Raw genomic sequence first — 19,010 nt, 5'->3', positions numbered from 1 at the left:
TAAACACCTGTTACAACACCCTAAGAAGAGGAGGGCAGTTTGAACACAGCAGATAAAGTGAAGAGGGGTATGGACAGAAGTTGATCTCAAAATATGTTTTAAAAAGAAATTGGGCCTACAGTATAGTCGGAAAGTATTCAGACCCCTTCCCCTTTTCCACATTTTGTTAAGTTACAGCCTTATTCTAAAATTGATTTAAATAAATAAAATAACTCAATCTACACACAATACCCCATAATGACAAAGCAAAAATAGGTTTAGACATTTTTGCAAATGTATTAAAAATAAAGCCAGAAATCCCTTATTTACATAAATATTCAGACCCTTTGCTATGAGACTCAAAATTGAGCTCAGGTGCACCCTGTTTCCACTGATCATCCTTGATGTTTCTACAACTTAATTGAAGTCTACCTGTAGTAAATTCAATTGATTGGACATGATTTGAAAAAGGCACACACTTGCTGCCTATATAAGGTCCCACAGTTGAGTGCATGTCAGAGCAAAAAACAAGCCATTAGGTCGAAGGAATTGTCCGTAGAGCTCCGAGGCACAGATCTAGGGAAGGGTACCAAAAAAGTTTCTGCAGCATCGAAGGGCCTCAAGAACACAGAGACTATCATCATTCTTGAATGGAAGAAGCTTTGAACAACCAAGATTCTTCCTAGAGCTGGCCGCCCGGCCAAACTGAGCAATCGGCAATTTGGCTTGAATGCTAAGAGTCACATCTGGGGGAAACCAGGCACTGCTCATCACCACTCCCGAATGGTAAAGCGGTCAGTCCCTGGTTCGAATCCAGGCTGTATCACATCCGGCCGTGATTGGGAGTCCCATAGGGCGGCGCACAATTGGCCCAGCATCGTCCGGGTTTGGCCATCATTGTAAATAAGAATGTGTTCTTAACCGACTTGCCTAGTTAAAGAAAGGTTAAAATAAAATCACCTGGTCAATACCATCCCTACGGTGAAACATGGAGGCGGCAGCATCATGCTGAGGGGATGTTTTTCAGTGGCAGGGACTGGGAGACTAGTCAGGATCGAGGGAAAGATGAACGGAGCAAAGTACAGAGATCCATGACAAAAACCTGCTCCAGAGCAATCAGGACCTTGGAAGGTGAATCTTCATCCCAGTCTAACAGGACAACGACCCTAAGCACACAGCCAAGACAAAGCAGGAGTGGCTTCGGGAGAAGTCTCTGAATGTCCTTGAGTGGCCCGGCCAGAGCCCGGACTTGAACCCGATCGAACATCGCTGGAGACACCTGAAAATAGAGCTAAAGGCTAGAGCTGCCGCTTTCAAGGAGCAGGAGACTAATCCGGACACTTGTAAGAAATCCGCTATGCCCTCTGACGAACCATCAAACAAGCAAAGTGTCAATAAAGGATTAAGATAGAGCCGGTGTAGTAGGATTAAAAAGTGCGTCAGATGTAGCAGGGCTTAAACTATTACGGACTACAAAGGGAAATCCAGACGCGAGCTGCTCAGTGACGCGTGCCTACCAAACAAGCTAAATGCCTTTTATGCTCTCTTCGAGGCAAGCAACACTGAAGCATGCACAAGAGCACCAGCTGTTCTAGATGACTGTGTGATAATGCTCTCTGCAGCCGATGTGAACAAAACCTTTAAAACAGGTCAACATTCACAAAGACGCTGGGCCAGACATATTACCAGCACGTGTACTCAAAGCATGCGAGGACCAACTGTCTTCACTGACATTTTCAACCTCTCCCTAATACCTAGAGGGACCACAATAGTCCTTGTGCCCAAGGAAGCGAAGGTAACCTGCCTAAATGATTACAGCCCCGTGGGACTCACGTCGTTAGCCATGAAACGCTTTGAAAGGCTGGTCATGGCTCACATCAACAGCATCCCCTTGGACACTTTAGACACACTCCATTCGCATACCGCCCCAACAGATCCACAGATGACACAATCTCATTCGCACTCCACACCGCCCTTTCTAACCTGGAGAAAAGGAAAACCTATGTGAGAATGCTGTTTATCGACAACAGCTCAGCGTTCAACACCATAGTGCCCTCGAAGCTCATCACCAAGCTAAGGACTCTGGGACTAAACACCTCCCTCTGCAACTGGATCCTGGACTTCCTGACAGGCCGCCTACAGGTGGTAAGATGTCTGCCACGCTGATCCTTAACACTGGGGCCCCTCAGGGGTGTGTACTTAGTCCCCTCCTGTATTCCCTGTTCACCCACAACTGTGTGGCCAAACACGACTCCAACACCATCATTAAGTTTGCTGACGACACAATAGTGGTAGACTTGATCACCGATAACGATGAGACGGCCTATAGGGTGGTCAGAGAACTGGCAGTGTGGTGCCAGGACAACAACCTCTCCCTCAATGTGAGCAAGACAAAGGAGCTGATCGTGGACTTCAGGAAAAGGCGGGCCGAAGAGGCCCCCATTAACATTGACGGGGCAGTAGTGGAGCGGGTAGAGAGCCTCAAGTTCCTTCGTGTCCACATTACCAACGAACTATCATGGTCCAAACATACCAAGACAGTCATGAAGAGGGCACAGCAAAACATTTTTCCCCTCAGGAGACTGAAAAGATTAGGCATAGGCCCCCAGATCCTCAAAAGGTTCTATAGCTGCACCATCGAGAGCATCCTTACTGGTTGCATCACCACCTGGTATGGCAACTGCTTGGCATCTCACTGTAAGGCGCTAGAGGGTAGTGCGAACAGCCCAGTACATCACTGGGGCTAAACTTCCTGCCATCCAGGACCTATATAATAGGCGGTGTCAGAGGAAAGCCCATAAAATTGTCAGAGACTCCAGTCACCCAAGTTATAGACTGTTTCTTCTGCTACCGCACGGCAAGTGGTACCGGAGCGCCAAGTCTAGGTCCAAAAGGCTCCTCAACAGCTTCTACCCCCAAGCCATTAGACTGATGAACAATTCATAAAAATTGCCACCGGACAATTTACATTGACACTGCTGCTACTCGCTGTTTGTTTATTACCTATGCATAGTCACTTTGCCCCCACTTACATGTACAAATTACCTCAACTAGCCTGTACATAGCCACGTTAATCTTATTGTGTTACTTTTTATATTAGCCTACTTGGTAAATATTTTCTTCTTTAACTGCACTGTTGGTTAAGGGCTTGTAAGTAAGTATTTCATGGTATAAATGTGCAAACATTTCTAAAAACCTGCTTTTGCTTTGTCATTATGGGGTATTGTGTGTAGATTGGGGGGGAAACAATTTAATCCACTTTAGAATAAGGCTGTAAAGTGACGAAATGTGGAAAGTCAAGGGGTCTGAATACTTTCCGAATGCACTGTCTATATTAGAGGTCGACCGAATAAATCGGTATGGCCGATTAATTAGGGCCAATTTCAAGTTTTCACAACAATCGGAAAATCGGTATTTTTGGATACCGATTTGTCCTTTTTTTTTACAACAATATTTAACAAGGCAAGTCAGTTAAAGAACACATTCTTATTTTCATTGACGGCCTAGGAACGGTGGGTTAACTGCCTTGTTCAGGGGCAGAACGACCTTGTCAGCTCAGGGATTCAATCTGGCAGACTTACCGTTAACTAGTCCAACGCTCTAACCAACTGCCTTACTTTGCACTCTACGAGGAGCCTGCCTGTTACTCGAATGCACTAAGAAGCCAAGGTAAGTTGCTAGCTAGCATTAAACTTAATCAATCATAATCACTAGTTATAACTACACATGGTTGATGATATTACTAGTTTATCTAGCGTGTCCTGCGTTGCATATAATCGATGCGGTGCGCATTCGTGAAAAAGGACTGTCGTTGCTCCAACATGTACCGAACCATAAACATCAATGCCGTTTAAATCAATACACAGAAGTATATATTTTTTTAAACCTGCATATTTAGCTAAAAGAAAGGTTAGCAGGTAATATTAACCAGGTGAAATTGTGTCACTTCTCTTGCGTTCATTGCACGCAGAGTCAGGGTATATGCAACAGTTTGGGCTGCATGGCTCAATGCGAACTAATTTGCCAGAATTTTACGTAATTATGACATAACATTGAAGGTTGTGCAATGTAACAGCAATATTTAGACTTATGGATGCCACCCGTTAGATAAAATACGGAACGGTTCCGTATTTCACCGAAATAATAAACGTTTTGTTTTCTAACTGATAGTTTCCGGATTTGACCATATTAAATGACCTAAGGCTCGTATTTCAGTGTGTTATTATGTTATAATTAAGTCTATGATTTGATAGAGCAGTCTGACTGAGCGATTGCAGGCACCAGCAGGCTTGTAAGCATTCATTCAAACAGCACTTTCGTGCGTTTTTCCAGCAGTTCTTCGCAATGCTTGACATTGCTCTGTTTATGACTTCAAGCCTATCAACTCCCGAGATTAGGCTGGTGTAACCGATGTGAAATGGCTAGCTAGTTAGCGGGGTGCGGGCTAATAGCATTTCAAACGTCACTCGCTCTGAGACTCGCTCTGAGACTCTGAGAGTTGTAACGCTGCTTCGAGGGTGGCTGTTGTTGATGTGTTCCTGGTTCTTGCCCAGGTAGCGGCGAGAAAAGGTACGGAAGCTATACTGTTACACACACTGGCAATACTAAAGTGCCTATAAGAACATCCAATAGTCAAAGGTATATGAAATAAAAATCGTATAGAGAGAAATAGTCCTATAATTCCTATAATAACTACAAGCTAAAACTTCTTACCTGGGAATGTTGAAAACTCATGTTAAAAGGAACCACCAGCTTTCATATGTTCTCATGTTCTGAGCAAGGAACTTAAACGTTAGCTTTCTTACATGGCACATATTGCACTTTTACTTTCTTCTCCAACACTTTGTTTTTGCATTATTTAAACCAAATTGAACATGCTTCATTATTTATTTGAGGCTAAATTGATTTTATTGATGTTTATATTAAGTTCAAATAAGTGTTCATTCAGTATTGTTGTAATTGTCCTTATTACATTTATTTTATGTCTTCCATTTCCTAATAATTGCTCCCACAGTTGATTTCTTCAAACCAAGCTGCTTACCTATTGCAGATTCAGTCTTCCCAGCCTGGTGCAGGTCTACAATTTTGTTTCTGGTGTCCTTTGAGAGCTCTTTGGTCTTGGCCATAGTGGAGTTTGGAGTGTGACTGTTTGAGGTTGTGGACAGGTGTATTTTATACTGATAACAAGTTCAAACAGGTGCCATTAATACAGGTAACGAGTGGAGGACAGAGGAGCCTCTTAAAGAAGTTACAGGTCTGTGAGAGCCAAAAATCTTGCTTGTTTGTAGGTGACCAAATACTTATTTTCCACCATAATTTGCAAATAAATTCATTAAAAATACTACAATGTGATTTTCTGGATTTTTTTTATTCTCATTTGGTCTGTCATAGTTGAAGTACCTATGATGAAAATTACAGGCCTCTCATCTTTTTAAGTGGGAGAACTTGCACAATTGGTGGCTGAGTAAATACTTTTTTGCCCCACTGTATGTAAAGAAAAAAGTGGATGTGTTATTTTAGTGTTCCCTTTATTTTTTTGAGCAGTGTAAACACACACACACACACACACACACACACACACTTGAAGTCAGAAGTTTACATACACTAAGGTTTGAGTCATTAAAATTAGTTTTTCAACCACTCCACAAATGTCTTGTTAACAAACTATAGTTTTGGCAAGTCGGTTAGGACATCTACTTTGTGCATGACACAAGTAATTTTTCCAACAATTGTTTACAGACAGATTATTTCATTTATAATTCACTGTATCACAATTCCAGTGGGTCAGAAGTTTACATACACTAAGTTGACTGTGCCTTTTAACAGCTTGGAAAATTCCAGAAAATGATGTCATGGCTTTAGAAGCTTCTGGTAGGCTAATTGACATAATTTGAGTCAATTGAAGGTGCATCGTGGATGTATTTCAAGGCCTACCTTCAAACTCACTGCCTCTTTGCTTGACATCATGGGCCTTTGTGTTCCTCAAGGCTTTGTTCTCTGACCACTACTGTGATTATTCTAGTGTTGTATAGGAGTATAGCTACTCACCAGCTGGAACTGGATGTGCGGAGGGTAGATGCTGCTCAGCATGGCGATGTGCTGGGGGGACAGCTGAGGGGGGAACACGCCCCCTCCTACAGCCCCCACCCCACCCACACCTCCGACTCCACCCACGCTGGGAGGCGGCATCTGCTTCAGCACAGAACCTGGCACCTGGAACACGAACCATCGTGTTACCATGGGAACGTGGAATATAAAGCATCTTCTGTCCAGCACATTCCATTTCAAAACAGAACATCAGTGAGTGCACTCCTCATCGATTTGGTGAGTTTTTTTTTTTTATCCATTGAGTGTAGTCACCTAAATACTCCCATTAGCCTATGATCAAGAGCAGGCTGATGAAATAAATCACTTCTCTGGAAACAACGTTTCACAGAAAGAACTTACTAAGAAACCAACGGACCAAAAATATTTTGTTCTGAGCAGAGGTTTGTTTGGGCATATAGGAGACTGATTTACATAAGGGAGTCCCTTGGAAAAAGCCCTGTAAAGGTGAACGTAAAAACAACTGACTACTTCTAGAGCCTGATAAAATGTAAAAAAATATATATAAATAATAAACAAAAGGGTACCTGAGGTGACAGGAACTGATGAGGCACTTGTGCTCGTATCCCTGCGGACGGGTTTATGGGTGGCACACCGGGCTGGTGTCTGGACGGGGGCATCCCACCACCGCTGCTGCCAAACATGTTATGACCACCCTGACAAGGAAACAGAGGGAGGGAGTGGGTTACAAACATGGCTGACTCTTTGACAGACATAACGATGGGGGAGATAGGGTGGGAAATGAGACGATACAACGCTGACACAGAGGAACTGATTTTGGGGGACTTTTTACTTGATGCTTAAAGGGAAATCTGCAATTGCTGCATACATTTTTTTTCTATTAAATGATATGTATTCATTGATTTTTAAAGAACACAATTTATGAGAGATGGACAGTAAGATACATTTCTATGTACAGGGAGATGTGGTGAAGTAGCCTGTCCCAGATCTTATGAAATAACAACAATAGTCAGTTGGCTAAAGCAGAAACAGATCTGGGACCAGCTTAGTGGTGAAGCAATGAGCCGATGGTCTAATGGAGACAGAGGGACACAGCCTTACTTGTCTAGGGGGGATAGTGTGGTTGTAGAGGGGGGAGGGCTTGTAGACAGAGGGTGGAGAGTACTCCTCCCCAAGGCACCCATCCTGATTGGTGAAAGGCAAGGTCTGCTGATCACAGTGACAGCCAATCAAAGTAGTTTCCCAATATGGGGGAAGAAGTAGGCGAGACAGGGAAGGGACCGGAAGAGGGACACCAAAAGAAGGAGGGCACACGAAGAGGGACACCAAAATAAGGAGGGAACAGGAAGAAGGTTACCAAAAGAAGGAGGGGAAGGAAGAAAAAGACATAGAATAAAGTGTTAATGAGACAAGTGGTACTTGGAGAAGTCAGAGGTTGCGTCCGAAATGGAACTATGTACCATTTAGTGCACTACTTTTGACCAATACCTATAGGGCTCTTATCAAAAGTAGTGTACTATAAAGGGAATAGGATGCCATTTGAGACACATCCACAGAGCGTTGCGATGGTCTGCGGTACCAACCTTGTCATAGTAAGGCCCAGGGTCGCCAGGCCCCATCTCTTTGGAACCAGGTGAACGGTAGACCATCCCTCCTCCTCCCATGGCTCTCTGCCCTCCTTTACGCATCTCTCCATTGTAGTCATTCAGGCCCATCCCTCGCTTCTCTCCTTCCATCTTCTTATCCTGAGGAGGACCAGGGGCCAAGTCCAGAGGCCGCCCACTAGGATCATCACCCTGCAAACACAGCACATATCCTCATCACTACCACCATCATAAATCAACCCCACCATACCTATTGGCATGTCACGCTCATTGTAATAGATACAACAACACATTTCTCACTACATACAGTATCTCAAACACACAGTGGATGCCTGTGAGCTCTAAACTTAGCCTTTTCTCTGAAACTTACCAGGAGCCCCATGTTGGAGAATTGTTTGTTCATGGGGTTCATCCAGGAGTCTCCTCCTCCACTCTTCAGGGGAGCCTGAGAGACAAACATACAGATATAACATTTCTGGCAGTAGGTTTTCTGGCACAAACAAATGCCATTTTCCCACCAAAAGGCCTCATCAAAAATCCAACTCCTCTGAAGTATCTGAATGAGGCAACCACCATAGAAAACCTAACCTAACCCATTGTGGATGGTGTCCTACCTTGTTGTTGGGCTTCTTGCCCCCGTGACCTTGGCCCCAGCCCCCACTGTTGTAGGACGAGCTGCTGCCCTGGGATCCAACACTGTTCCACACCCCTGCTCCTCCCTCCTCCTCTTCCTCCCAGCTGGGGTGACGCGAGGCCGCCACCGAGCCCTGGTCTCCCTCACCCCAGCCTCCTTCTTGCATAGACTTTGAACCTGCTATGGAAATAACAATGAGTAGCATTATTACACCAATAATATGCTGTGTGTTATGACGACACTGCAAATCTGTGATTGTGTCTGGATTTTTTGGGAGACATTTTGTAAACAAACCCTATGTCTCCACCATTAATGGTTAAAAAGTTACTGACGATTTACTCTGAGAATTTAGCATGATCAGAGTGAATAGAATATTATAACGGCCATGGACATAAACGGTCACTGCTCTGTGGGCAGAATGGCACTAACTTCATGACAGTCCGCTTGTAGTTTGCCAAAGGGCACTTCAAGGACGCAGACCATGAGAAACAAGATTATCTGGTCTGATGAAACCAATATTGAACTCTTTGGCCCGAATGCCAAGAATCCCGTCTGGAGCAAACCTGGCACCATCCCTACGGTGAAGCATGGTGGTGGCAGCATCATGCTGTGGGGATGTTTTTCAGCGGCAGGGACTGGGAGACTCGTCAGGATCGAGGGAAATATTAACAGAGCAGAGGGAGATGAGAGATTCTTGATGAAAACCTGCTAAATAGCTGTGCAGCAATGGGAGAAACTTCCCAAATACAGGTGTGCCAAGCTTGTAGTGTCATACCCAAGAAGTTGAGGTTGTAGTCGCTGCCAAAGGTGCTTCAACAAAGTACTGAGTAAAGGGTCTGAATACTATGAAAATGTGTAAATTAGTTTATTTGTAATTTGCTAAAAAATATTTTTAAAAAGTTTTTTGACATTATGGGGTATTGTGTGTAGATTGATGAAGGGAAAAATCAATATACTACATTTTAGAATAAGGCTGTAATGTAACAAAATGTAGAAAAGGTAAAGTGGTTTGAATACTTTCCGAATGCACTGAACCTAATCAGACATCGTCATGTCTTTTTGAGGCTTTACAGTAGTTAGTTTCCTTACCAGATTTGATGGGGTTGGGTGAGGGGTTTCCCCAGCCAGAGGTGTTCTTCCCAGGTTCCTCCCCAGGGTCTCCCCAGCCGGTGGGGGTCTCAGTGGGCTTCCCCCAGGCTGCAGTGCCGTTGTCCACCGGGGGGTCTGAGGGAGAGCCACCGTCCCAGCCAGACGATGGAGCTACACACATGGGCAGAGGTAGGGATGTATCAATCAGTGATACAGTGGTGTGATTTATGTACTGTGCTCTATAGGTTGATGGGAAAGACTGATTTCTATAAGCCTTCCACTCCGCATGTCTATTAGGTAATAGGCTTAAATCTTATATTTAAAAAATCTATGCGAACGGTCCAGCACATCAGCCTAACAGTTAGTCTCTTACCCATCCCTGGAGCTTTCCCAGGTCCAGGTCCATGGCCAGGGTTGATGTCCCTGCCTCCCATCCCAGTGGGCTGCCTCCCAGGCCCAGGTTGCTGCTGTAGAGCTGGAGGCCCAGGCTGCTGCTGTTGGGGCGGTGGTCCTGGTCCCTGGCCGTGCATTGGCAGCTGCTGACCAGCGGGAACGCCGTTCTTCTCCCACAGGTTGACAGTCTTGTTATTAAACTGGCTGGGGTCTCCCCAAGCCGACGTCCCATCGTCAATGTCCATCTTCCTGCTAATGAATTGTGGTGAAGGTTCCTCCCAACCGCTGGACTGCGGCCCCTCTCCTCCGTTAGGACCGCTGGGGATGGGTCCGGCCGTCCAGCCTGAGCTGCTTTGGTTTTGGGCCTGGGGGCCCGATGGTCTCCCCCAGCCCTCTCCTCCTTGCATGTCCCCTGGGTCCAGTGCTTGCTGCGGTAGCGGCTGCTGCTGGGGCTGTGATTGGTGCTGCTGCTTTTGTGCCATGGGGCCTTTCACAGAGGCTGTCTGGCTGTTTGGCATCTGTGACGGGTGCATTTTCCCACCCCCCCCTCCACCCCAACGCCCCTGGTGGGGTTTGCTGCCCCCCATGTCCACACCTGCCCCTCCTCCACATGTACCTCCTGCCCCCCAGGCTCTCCTAGGGGCTCCCTCGTCCCAGCTACCCCACGTACCGACTTCTGAGTCTCCCCCACCTTTCCTTTCCTCTCCCCATGCTCCTCCTCCACTGCTTGATTTGGCCTCTCGCTCTCCCCAGTCCCCCCCACCCCTCTCCCTCTGTCCACCACACCCTCCTCCATCCCTCCCCATCTCCTTCCATCCTCCTCCTGTCCCCTTCTCCTCCTGGCTGCCTCCCCAGCCACCACCTCCTCCTCCACCTTGGTTACCCTGTTGTCCATTATCTCCCCAGCCTCCTCCTCCACCACCTCCTCTACTACTACGTTCCCTCCCTCCACCCCACTCTGATCCTTCGTTCCCCCATCCTTTTCCTTGGCTCTCCCCTGGTCCTAGCCCACCCCAGCCTCCTGTAGGCTTCCCCTGGCCTGGTCCAAGGCCTCCTCCTCCTCCCATACCTGCTCCAGTGGTCATTGACGCAGATTGTGTGACACCAGAAACATTCCTCATGTTGGATCCCGGGTGAGGTGGTCCTCGGTTGGGTAGGGAGTTGCTGCAACCGCTGCTGCTGTTACCACCACTCTCCCAGCCCTCCCCAGAGCCACCAGAGGTCCCCAGGGAAGGGTTGGAGTTCAGGTTTGGAGCTGAGCCAGCGAGAAGGGAAGGAGAATCAGTAGTTGTAGCAGAGCCAGTGGAGTACTGAGAAGACGGACCAATGGGAGGTGGAGAGTTTTTGGATGAAGCAGACAACCCAGAACCTCCTTTTCCTGGTTCTAGGTCCCAGGCCACGTTCTGTCTGATCTGGGTCTGGCCCCAACCCGTGTTGGAGAGGACGCGCGGGTCCAGGTCATTGCGGCTGAGCATTGCCTGTAAGGCCACTTCAGGGTTGGGTGGTGGGGGATGGGAATACCGGTGGTGGCCATACCCATGGTGTTGATTGTGATTGCCGCCACCTCTGGAGTTTCCTCCACCGCTGGATGAAGAATGACCTCTTCCACCCCGGCCCCCCCCCCACTCCCCTGTGTCCCCCTCTGTCCCTCCGTCCCCCACTCCAACTCCCTTCTGATTGTCCAAAGCTCTTGTTGTAGTGGTGGATGATTTGGGAGAAGAGGCGGCGGCAGGGGGGTTGCCGATGCTGCCCCCGCTGCTGCTGCTGCTACTGCTGCGGCCGCCGACACCACCAGCCTCCCCTCCTGAATTGCCAACTCCACCACTTCCACCCATCCCACCTGAATTACCTCCCCAGTCTCCAACTGAAGACCCTCGCTCTCCTCCTCCTCCTCCTCCCCACCCTCCCTGAGATACCCCGGCGGTCTGAGTGTTACCCCCACTTCCAGCGCCCCAGGCTTTCCCTCCATTACCCCCCTGAGCGTTGTACCCCCACCGCGAGCCTCCACCACCCTCAGCAGCCCCGCCTTCCCAACCATCAGTCCTTGAGGCACCCGTTTTGGAGTTAGCAGCGGGGAAAGGCTGGCCTCCCCAGGAGGAAGAGGTTTGGGAAGCAGAGAGGTTGTCTCCCCCGTTGCCTCCTCCCCCACAGTCTATATTGGCTCCCTCCCCTGTCCCCGCATTTTTTGGTCCTGCTCCGGTCTCCAGCGCCGCTCCACCCCAGCCCCCGTCCGACGGGTGCTCTCTTTCTCTGGATTGCATTTGGTGAAGTTGGTGCTGATGAGCGGATTGATTCAAAGCTAGAGGTGGGTTCCCCAGGGCCGGGGGAGGGTTGTTGGCAGACAGAGACCCAACCTGGCTCTGGAGGAAGGAAGAGGGGGGGGCACCTTCAGAGGAAGCTGCCCCAGCTCCATCCTGCTGCACTAGGGCAGGCCAGGCAGAAGGGTTGGCATTTGGGTTGAAGTTGGCACCAGGGATCCCCCCACTGCTACCAAGCGAGCCATCAGGGCCCACTGGCAGAGGGGAGGATTTGGGAATGGGTGGCAATGACGTCCCTGGGGCTGCATTCCCTTCTACAGGACCCTGTGAGGCAGCAGACCCCCACACCACACTGCCGGACAGCATACATTCATTGGACATTGAGAACGAGGAAGTGGGTGAAGGACTGCCAGGATCCCCACCTTTCCATGAGGCACAGCTGTTCGGCATTCCACCACCGCCCTCCACCGACGACTCACTACCGCTTCCTGGCCCTGAAGCTCCACCTCCTCCACTCCCGTCGCCAGGGGCGATGTTAGGCCACTCCTCTAGGTCCGAGCCGTCCACAATGACCTTCTCCCTGCCCTGAGAGGAGGGCAGGCTGCCAGAGCCCGTCCCCCACGTGGAATTTGCATAATTTGAAGTAGAAGAAGCAGCGATTGATGATGAAGAGGATGATGAGGTGAGGGGCAGTGAGGGTGCAGCTGGACCCACATAGCCTGGACTGGAATCTGGACGGGAAACAACAAAGACACGAGAGACACACACATTGACTGCCGCTCAATTTTTATGGACTTGGACAAAGAGAGAACAAACAGTTTTCCCCAAAACGGTCTACCAAGACAAAGCGAGTAAAGTGGGATGCACTTCTAAAGTATTCAAACAGAGCCTAACTTCGCATGATGCCCCATGTCGACTCGTGCCAGACACCCACCTGAGGCAGCAGCCATGGTTGCGTTGAGGCCGTCTCCCCCTCCGCCCCCTCCACCCAGTAGCATGGAGGACAGCGGCGGCTGGCCCCTCTTCAGTAGCACTTTGTGGTCTTGCTGGCAGCGGAATCGCGGGGGCACTTCGCGGGGCATGTAGCGCTGGGGGGCCTGGGTGCCTGCTGTGGGGGGCTGTCCGTTGGCCACCGCCGGCCGCTTCGCATTGTTCCCGCCCTGAGGGGGGGTGCCGCCTGCAGCCGCGGTGGCAGGGGAGGAGGATGCCGAGGGGGTGGGTCCAGGGCTGGGGGAAGCAGAGCTGGGGGCAGCAGGAGACTGGGTGGACAAGGGCTTGGTCAATTCTGGCACTGCATGGTGAAGGAGAAGACAGAGAGAAGTTAGTAAGGAGTATAGAGGACATTCAGCATAAAAATGGTGATATGAAATTAAAATAATATTTCCTAGTGGATAATAAAACCTTTTATCTAGCCATCATCGTACGGCAGGGTAGCCTAGTGGTTGGACTAGTAACCAGAAGGTTGCAAGTTCAAACCCCCGAGCTGACAAGGTAAAAATCTGTCATTTTGCCCCTGAACAGGCAGTTAACCCACTGTTCCTAGGCCGTCATTGAAAATAAGAATTTGTTCTTAACTGACTTGCTTAGTTAAATAAAGTTAAATAGAGTCAAATTGCCACATGCATCTAAACAATAGACCAGACCTGGTTCAAATACATCAAATACATAGCCAAATATACTACTTTCATTTGAAGTATTTTGAAATAATTGGCTTGGGTTATTTGAAATTGGTTTGGGCCATGAACAGGGGTATTTGGAAATAGCCACGGGATGACCGTTGAAACTATTTAAGGTTCTTTATCTATCGGAATATCTGTAGCTACTTTTTAAGTAAATAACTGCAGTCAACTTCTGCCCTAAGTTAGGAGATAAAGCAGATTGCGTTGTTCATTTCACCCTTCACATTTTTCATTTCGAAGCTTACTGGTAGTCCCCAGTCACATGGTATATGTTTTTAAGCACATAACGACGAGAGACTGTTGACTGTTGTGCAGCACTTGTCAGGAAATCTAATTACAGTATGGAAATTACAACTTTGCCAGCTAGATATCTTATAACTAAGTTAACTGTCTAAAATGTGCTAATTGCTCTGCAGTTGTACATTTGGTTTGCTCATTTAGTGGCTAGTTAGCTAGCTTCTTGCAAAATTAAGAGTCTTGGTAACAGCAGAGAATCCCCTCCTGGATCTAGAGTCTTACGGTCTAATATTTGCTTTGTGCGTACAGCAAACTGAGTAGCAATTTTGCGTTACTTGTATAACTTTAAGAGCTGGGATGTCTGTCCTGCAAATTGTTTGTCAGAGACTGCATAAAATGTTTTCAATGTGTTCATGAGCATTTAGCTAGCATTCCCTATGGGATTTTACATATACTTGTTAGCATTGCTAACCTTTGGGGTTCGAAAATAGCACCCCTTGTGTTCAGTGCCAGTATTACCAAATATCCTGGGATCGCACAAGGATTCCAAACACATTTCAAATAACCCAAGAGCAAATCAGACCGGAGTTAAAATGCATGGAGTACTGCAATATTTGTATGAGTATTTTCAAATGCATGTCAATATTTTCCAAATGCATTCCCCAATATGTACAGGGGATACTGGTACAGAGCCAATGTGTTGTACCGGTACCCCTTGTATATAGCCACACTATTGTTATTTTGCTGCTGCTCTTTAATTATTTGTTACTTTTATTTATTTATTTTTTAACCGTGTTGTTGGTTAAGGTTGTAAGCATTTGACTGTAAGGTCTACACCCGTTGTGTACAGGGTGACAAATACGGTTTGATTTAATATATTCCAATATTCAGTTACTTGTGAGAAGGATGGAAGAGGGAAAGAAACTGTGCTCTTTATCTGCTGGATATTGTGTCACTGGAGATACAAAGCACAAAGCCAACCGCATAAACAAACAAAGCTCAGGCACCCAGAACCAAAATCATGCGTAATTGCATCAGATGCTTGATTAAGTTCTGGTGGGAGAAATATTAGAAAAGGTACTAATGAGACTAGCGAAGTCTCTAGCAAAGTCTCCACCCCTCCGAACAGAAACTCAAGACAGTTTTGGGCAAGTCCATGAGCCAAAGATGCAAGCACTTGCGAAATCGTGATTAATACAAATGATCAGTGACGAAAAATCTGCATACTGGAACAGTACTAAGTTCCTCATTAGGTGTCGCAAAAAAATGCTAGCGATGAGAACGACAAGACCGCCATAAGCAGACAGAGAAACAGGTGCGACGTTGTGAACATTGCAACCAGGTGAATCTAGCAGAGGACACAAAGACACCACTCACCTTTGTTTTTTTGCTCTGCAACCTGAAATAAGACAAAAGTACATCAAAAGCCAAATACGGAGATATTAATTAATTTGTTAAAGACATTCAAGTGAAAGACAAACATAACTGTATGAACATCAAAGTAGGACAATGAAAGAGTCAAATGTGTGGCAGTGGCACTGGCTGGTTGGAGTACTGTGGTCTGGACAGAGTGCCAGGCATAACAACACTAATCAACAATCTATTATTACATTTCATTTATTGAGATGTGTTGTGTGTATTGTATACAACTTTGCAATACTGAATATACCCCAGCTGGCCAGGTCATCGCAACTTGGTGATATCATGTAGCCTATAATCTGGTTCATCAGAATACTATTGTGTCAAAACAAAAGTCCTAAGAAAAACAATAAGACTGCAACAAGTTAAACTGAGCATCCTTCTGGGCAAAGTTGTATGTTGGCGTGGAAATACATCTTTACCTTCTGAGATGCTTCCCTTTTCCTTTTGTCGTCTTTCTTCCTTTTCTTGTCTTCCATGAACTACTGTTCCCTGTCCTGATACTCTTTTCTGGGGGTGAGAGGAAATAGAAGAAACACATTATAAACTGTCAAACCAGTGCAACTGTCCTTAGAACAATCTGTATACTGGCTTGAGCCACAATGATTTACAAGCCTAGGGTTCAGAAGATTGCTTGGCAGGTTCACTGTTCATAGGGTAATTATCCACATAATACACCTGCAGGAAATTTCTGGCTAATCCTCCCCTCCAAGCCTTGTGATTTAGCCAGTAAAAGGATGGAGTGTCTAGGTCTTGTTCTAAGCTTCGAATGCTAAAGGCCCAGTCCTGTTGACAAAGCAGGGACACACTTTCTAATGCCTTGTTTTCAAACTATGACTTAACAGTAGCTAGCCTATGCCATGACAGCACTGTAAGGGATCTGAAGTATGGCTGCCTTGACACACCTATTAAAATGCAGTTACTGTTTCTAAAAGGCCAGATATACTAAACGGGTTGATGTTTCTCTTAAGGAACCCATAAGTAAGCATTCAAATAAAAAACGGGGCATGTAACGTTACATCACAAAAAATACATGAACAGCCAGCACACTCATTGTTGATAAGAGTCAAGGTGACACATCGCCACGAACCCAATGCTCTGAAAATGACCTGTAAAGGCAACAAAACTGATCATGATGCGAATGTGCAGCTATCTGGCCCTTATTTATCAGTGGCATAGTTAACGTTAGAGGCTATGGCGGCTCACTATGAGCCACAGTTGTCATGATTTCGGGAGCTCGGGGTAACTACTGTCAGCCTAGTTACGTTAGCTGCAACAGCTATCCTTCATGCACGCACGTAACCTTTCGTGCATGGGAATAAGCAACATAGTTCGCTAGCTACCTTTGCAAGTATGAAGGTGCAACAATTATTACAATGTAACTAGCTAATGCTAAACCCTGCCGATGGTGGCCATTCAGCAACCGTGGCTAACAACCAAAACGCTTCATGTCGATGGATGTTAGCCATCGTTTGAAACTATGGGGGGCTAAAAATGGACACACAAGGACAACAGGCTCAGATCACGAAACCGAGGAGCTAACGTTATCTATCCACGCAACACAGGTAGTTCACTGACTAACGGTAAATGGACCAACATCTTCATATTTTAGTGTACGCGAGATCTTGCACCGACGCTATCAAGGTAAAAGAGATGTAGCTAAATTAGCTATCTGCTGTGTCGACCAACTACACACCCTGTAACTAGTTGCTAAACTAGCTAGCAAGCTAACACCAAATTTGTTTTGTTTTTTAAATACAAGTATGCCAGCATTTTCTGCAGGATTACTACCCAGACTCCGGATTTATATTGCTACATTGGTCTGCTCGTGACTGAAGTGAGCGCCAGAGAACTCCTCCAGAGGCTCACTCGCGCGACGACATCAACTCTGTAGCATGCTAGCTAGACATATTTTAGCACCGATGTCGACAGAAAATTGCTGCGTTGCAAGACTGTTAGCAATAGCCTCTTATCTATGGAATATGCATATTATTGCAAAATATGCATGCAGTTAACCAACAACTTTACAAATAGTGACGAAGATATACTCACCTCAGGAATCACATATGAAATAGAGCTAGCTAACTAAAGCTAAGATTATTTCCTCTTTCATCTGTGGCTAAAGTGCTTCAGTGCGAAATCCTCGGGTTTTTTTGTCATTCGAGGCTACTTGAAAATCAACAGCCCCTAAACGAATAATGAAGTAACGTTATGTGGCTAACAAAGAAATATACTTGTTGGTGCTCTTGATTTCTAAGTAAGTACTATGATAATGTAAACCTAGCTAATGTGCAGAAGAATTCGTTTTTAAAGCGCTGGAAAGTCAGTTGGTTGACGGTCGGCCATTTTGCAGCTATGAATCGAATGTCTCGCCAGCAGCAAGCTCTCTCTGGTGGGGGTGAGGGAGATTTTTGTCCTTCAATTAGACAACTGTGGAGTTAGTTTCATACAGCATCATTACCGTTAGACAATAATTCCTTCGTCAAATAAAATACCAGTTTTAATGAATGTCATGGGTTGATCAAGTATGGACACTGTGTGCTGTTAAGGGCTGTCTTTGTAATGACGTCGTATTTCAAAAATGTCTGCCATAAAAATGTTTTAATTTCATGGATTTGGTATTCTAACTGAAACGTTGAGGCCCCCCGCCCTTCCCATATTATTTAGAGGCATTGATTGTAAATGTACTTTTTTGTGCTGCAGTATTGACTAAACCCTGAGAGTGGCGCAATTTCTTGCTCATTTTCTCCCCCAAATAATCCGCTCGTTTGCTGTCTGTCTGCGAGGCGTTTGTGTTCCTTTTTGTTGAACTTGTCAGGGATACAGTATTTTGGTTGCAACAGTGGTGAAATTCCAATTTGAACTGATTATAACTTAATTTCAAATGTACAAGTACAATTGTCTTCTTTAATTACTTGGATGCTGTCTTCAACTTATTTTTGGTCTATCAAGAAAGAGAGAAGCAAGGAAAACGAAATAAGGAGTGATGGACAAAGAAAATGATTGAGCAGGTGAACCAACAGAAGACAGGCTAGAGGAAAGAAGGACCAGGGAAAGTCAGGAACATGGGAAAAACAAAAATATAAAAGCAACATGCAACAATTTAAACGATTTGACTGAATTACAGTTAATTTAACAAAATCAGTCAATTTAGATAAATTAATTAGGCCTTAATATATGGATTTGATATGACTGGGCAGGGGTGCAAACATGGTTGGGCTTGGGAGGGCATAGACCCACCCACTTGGGAGCCAGGCCTAGCCAATCAGAATTATTTTTTTCCCACAAAAGGTCTTTATTACAGACAGAAATACTCTTCAGTTTCATCAGTTGCCTGGGTGGCTGGTCTCAGACGATCCCGCAGGTGAAGAAACCAGATTTGGAGGTCCTGGGCTTGCATGGTTACACGTGGTCTGCGGTTGTGAGGCCGGTTGGACGTACTGCAGAATTCTCTAAAATGATGTTAGAGGTGGCTTATGGTAGAGAAATGGACATTACATTCTCTGAGAATAGAGAATACGATAGACATCAAGAAAGCCAGTCAGTTGATTATTGACAAGTTTTTCCAACACTTGATAAACAGGGCAAAATAGAAATTGGCCTGTAACAGTTAGGATCAGCTTGATCTCCCCCATTAAATAAAGGATGCAGC

At 46.1% G+C, this 19,010-nt stretch overlaps 1 protein-coding gene across 5 annotated transcripts in view; it reads right to left on the bottom strand.

The window, feature by feature from the left end:
- The window catches only part of tnrc6b (trinucleotide repeat containing adaptor 6B), a 41,740-nt gene extending 23,833 nt beyond the window's left edge, over positions 1-17,907 (bottom strand). Inside the window, exons 1-12 of one of the 5 annotated variants that reach the window (XM_036955975.1) lie at positions 17,411-17,907; positions 15,781-15,868; positions 15,317-15,338; positions 12,958-13,314; positions 9,746-12,754; positions 9,373-9,543; positions 8,264-8,463; positions 8,020-8,094; positions 7,629-7,841; positions 7,147-7,254; positions 6,612-6,740; positions 6,028-6,192 (exon numbers count right to left, since the gene is read on the bottom strand). In XM_036955975.1, the coding sequence (XP_036811870.1) occupies positions 6,028-6,192; positions 6,612-6,740; positions 7,147-7,254; positions 7,629-7,841; positions 8,020-8,094; positions 8,264-8,463; positions 9,373-9,543; positions 9,746-12,754; positions 12,958-13,314; positions 15,317-15,338; positions 15,781-15,837 (4,506 nt within the window). In that variant the 5' untranslated portion in view covers positions 15,838-15,868; positions 17,411-17,907. The remainder of the gene's footprint in view (positions 1-6,027; positions 6,193-6,611; positions 6,741-7,146; positions 7,255-7,628; positions 7,842-8,019; positions 8,095-8,263; positions 8,464-9,372; positions 9,544-9,745; positions 12,755-12,957; positions 13,315-15,316; positions 15,339-15,780; positions 15,869-17,410) is intronic. The other 4 variants (XM_036955976.1, XM_036955977.1, XM_036955978.1 and 1 more) reach the window with 4 other exon arrangements.
- Positions 17,908-19,010: the final 1,103 nt, after the last annotated feature.

This window comes from Oncorhynchus mykiss, chromosome 20 (genome assembly GCF_013265735.2).
Source record: "Oncorhynchus mykiss isolate Arlee chromosome 20, USDA_OmykA_1.1, whole genome shotgun sequence".
NCBI classification, from domain to species: Eukaryota; Metazoa; Chordata; class Actinopteri; order Salmoniformes; family Salmonidae; genus Oncorhynchus; species Oncorhynchus mykiss.
The sequence above is the reverse complement of the archived record's forward strand: the minus strand, read 5'-3'. Positions and strand labels throughout refer to the sequence as shown.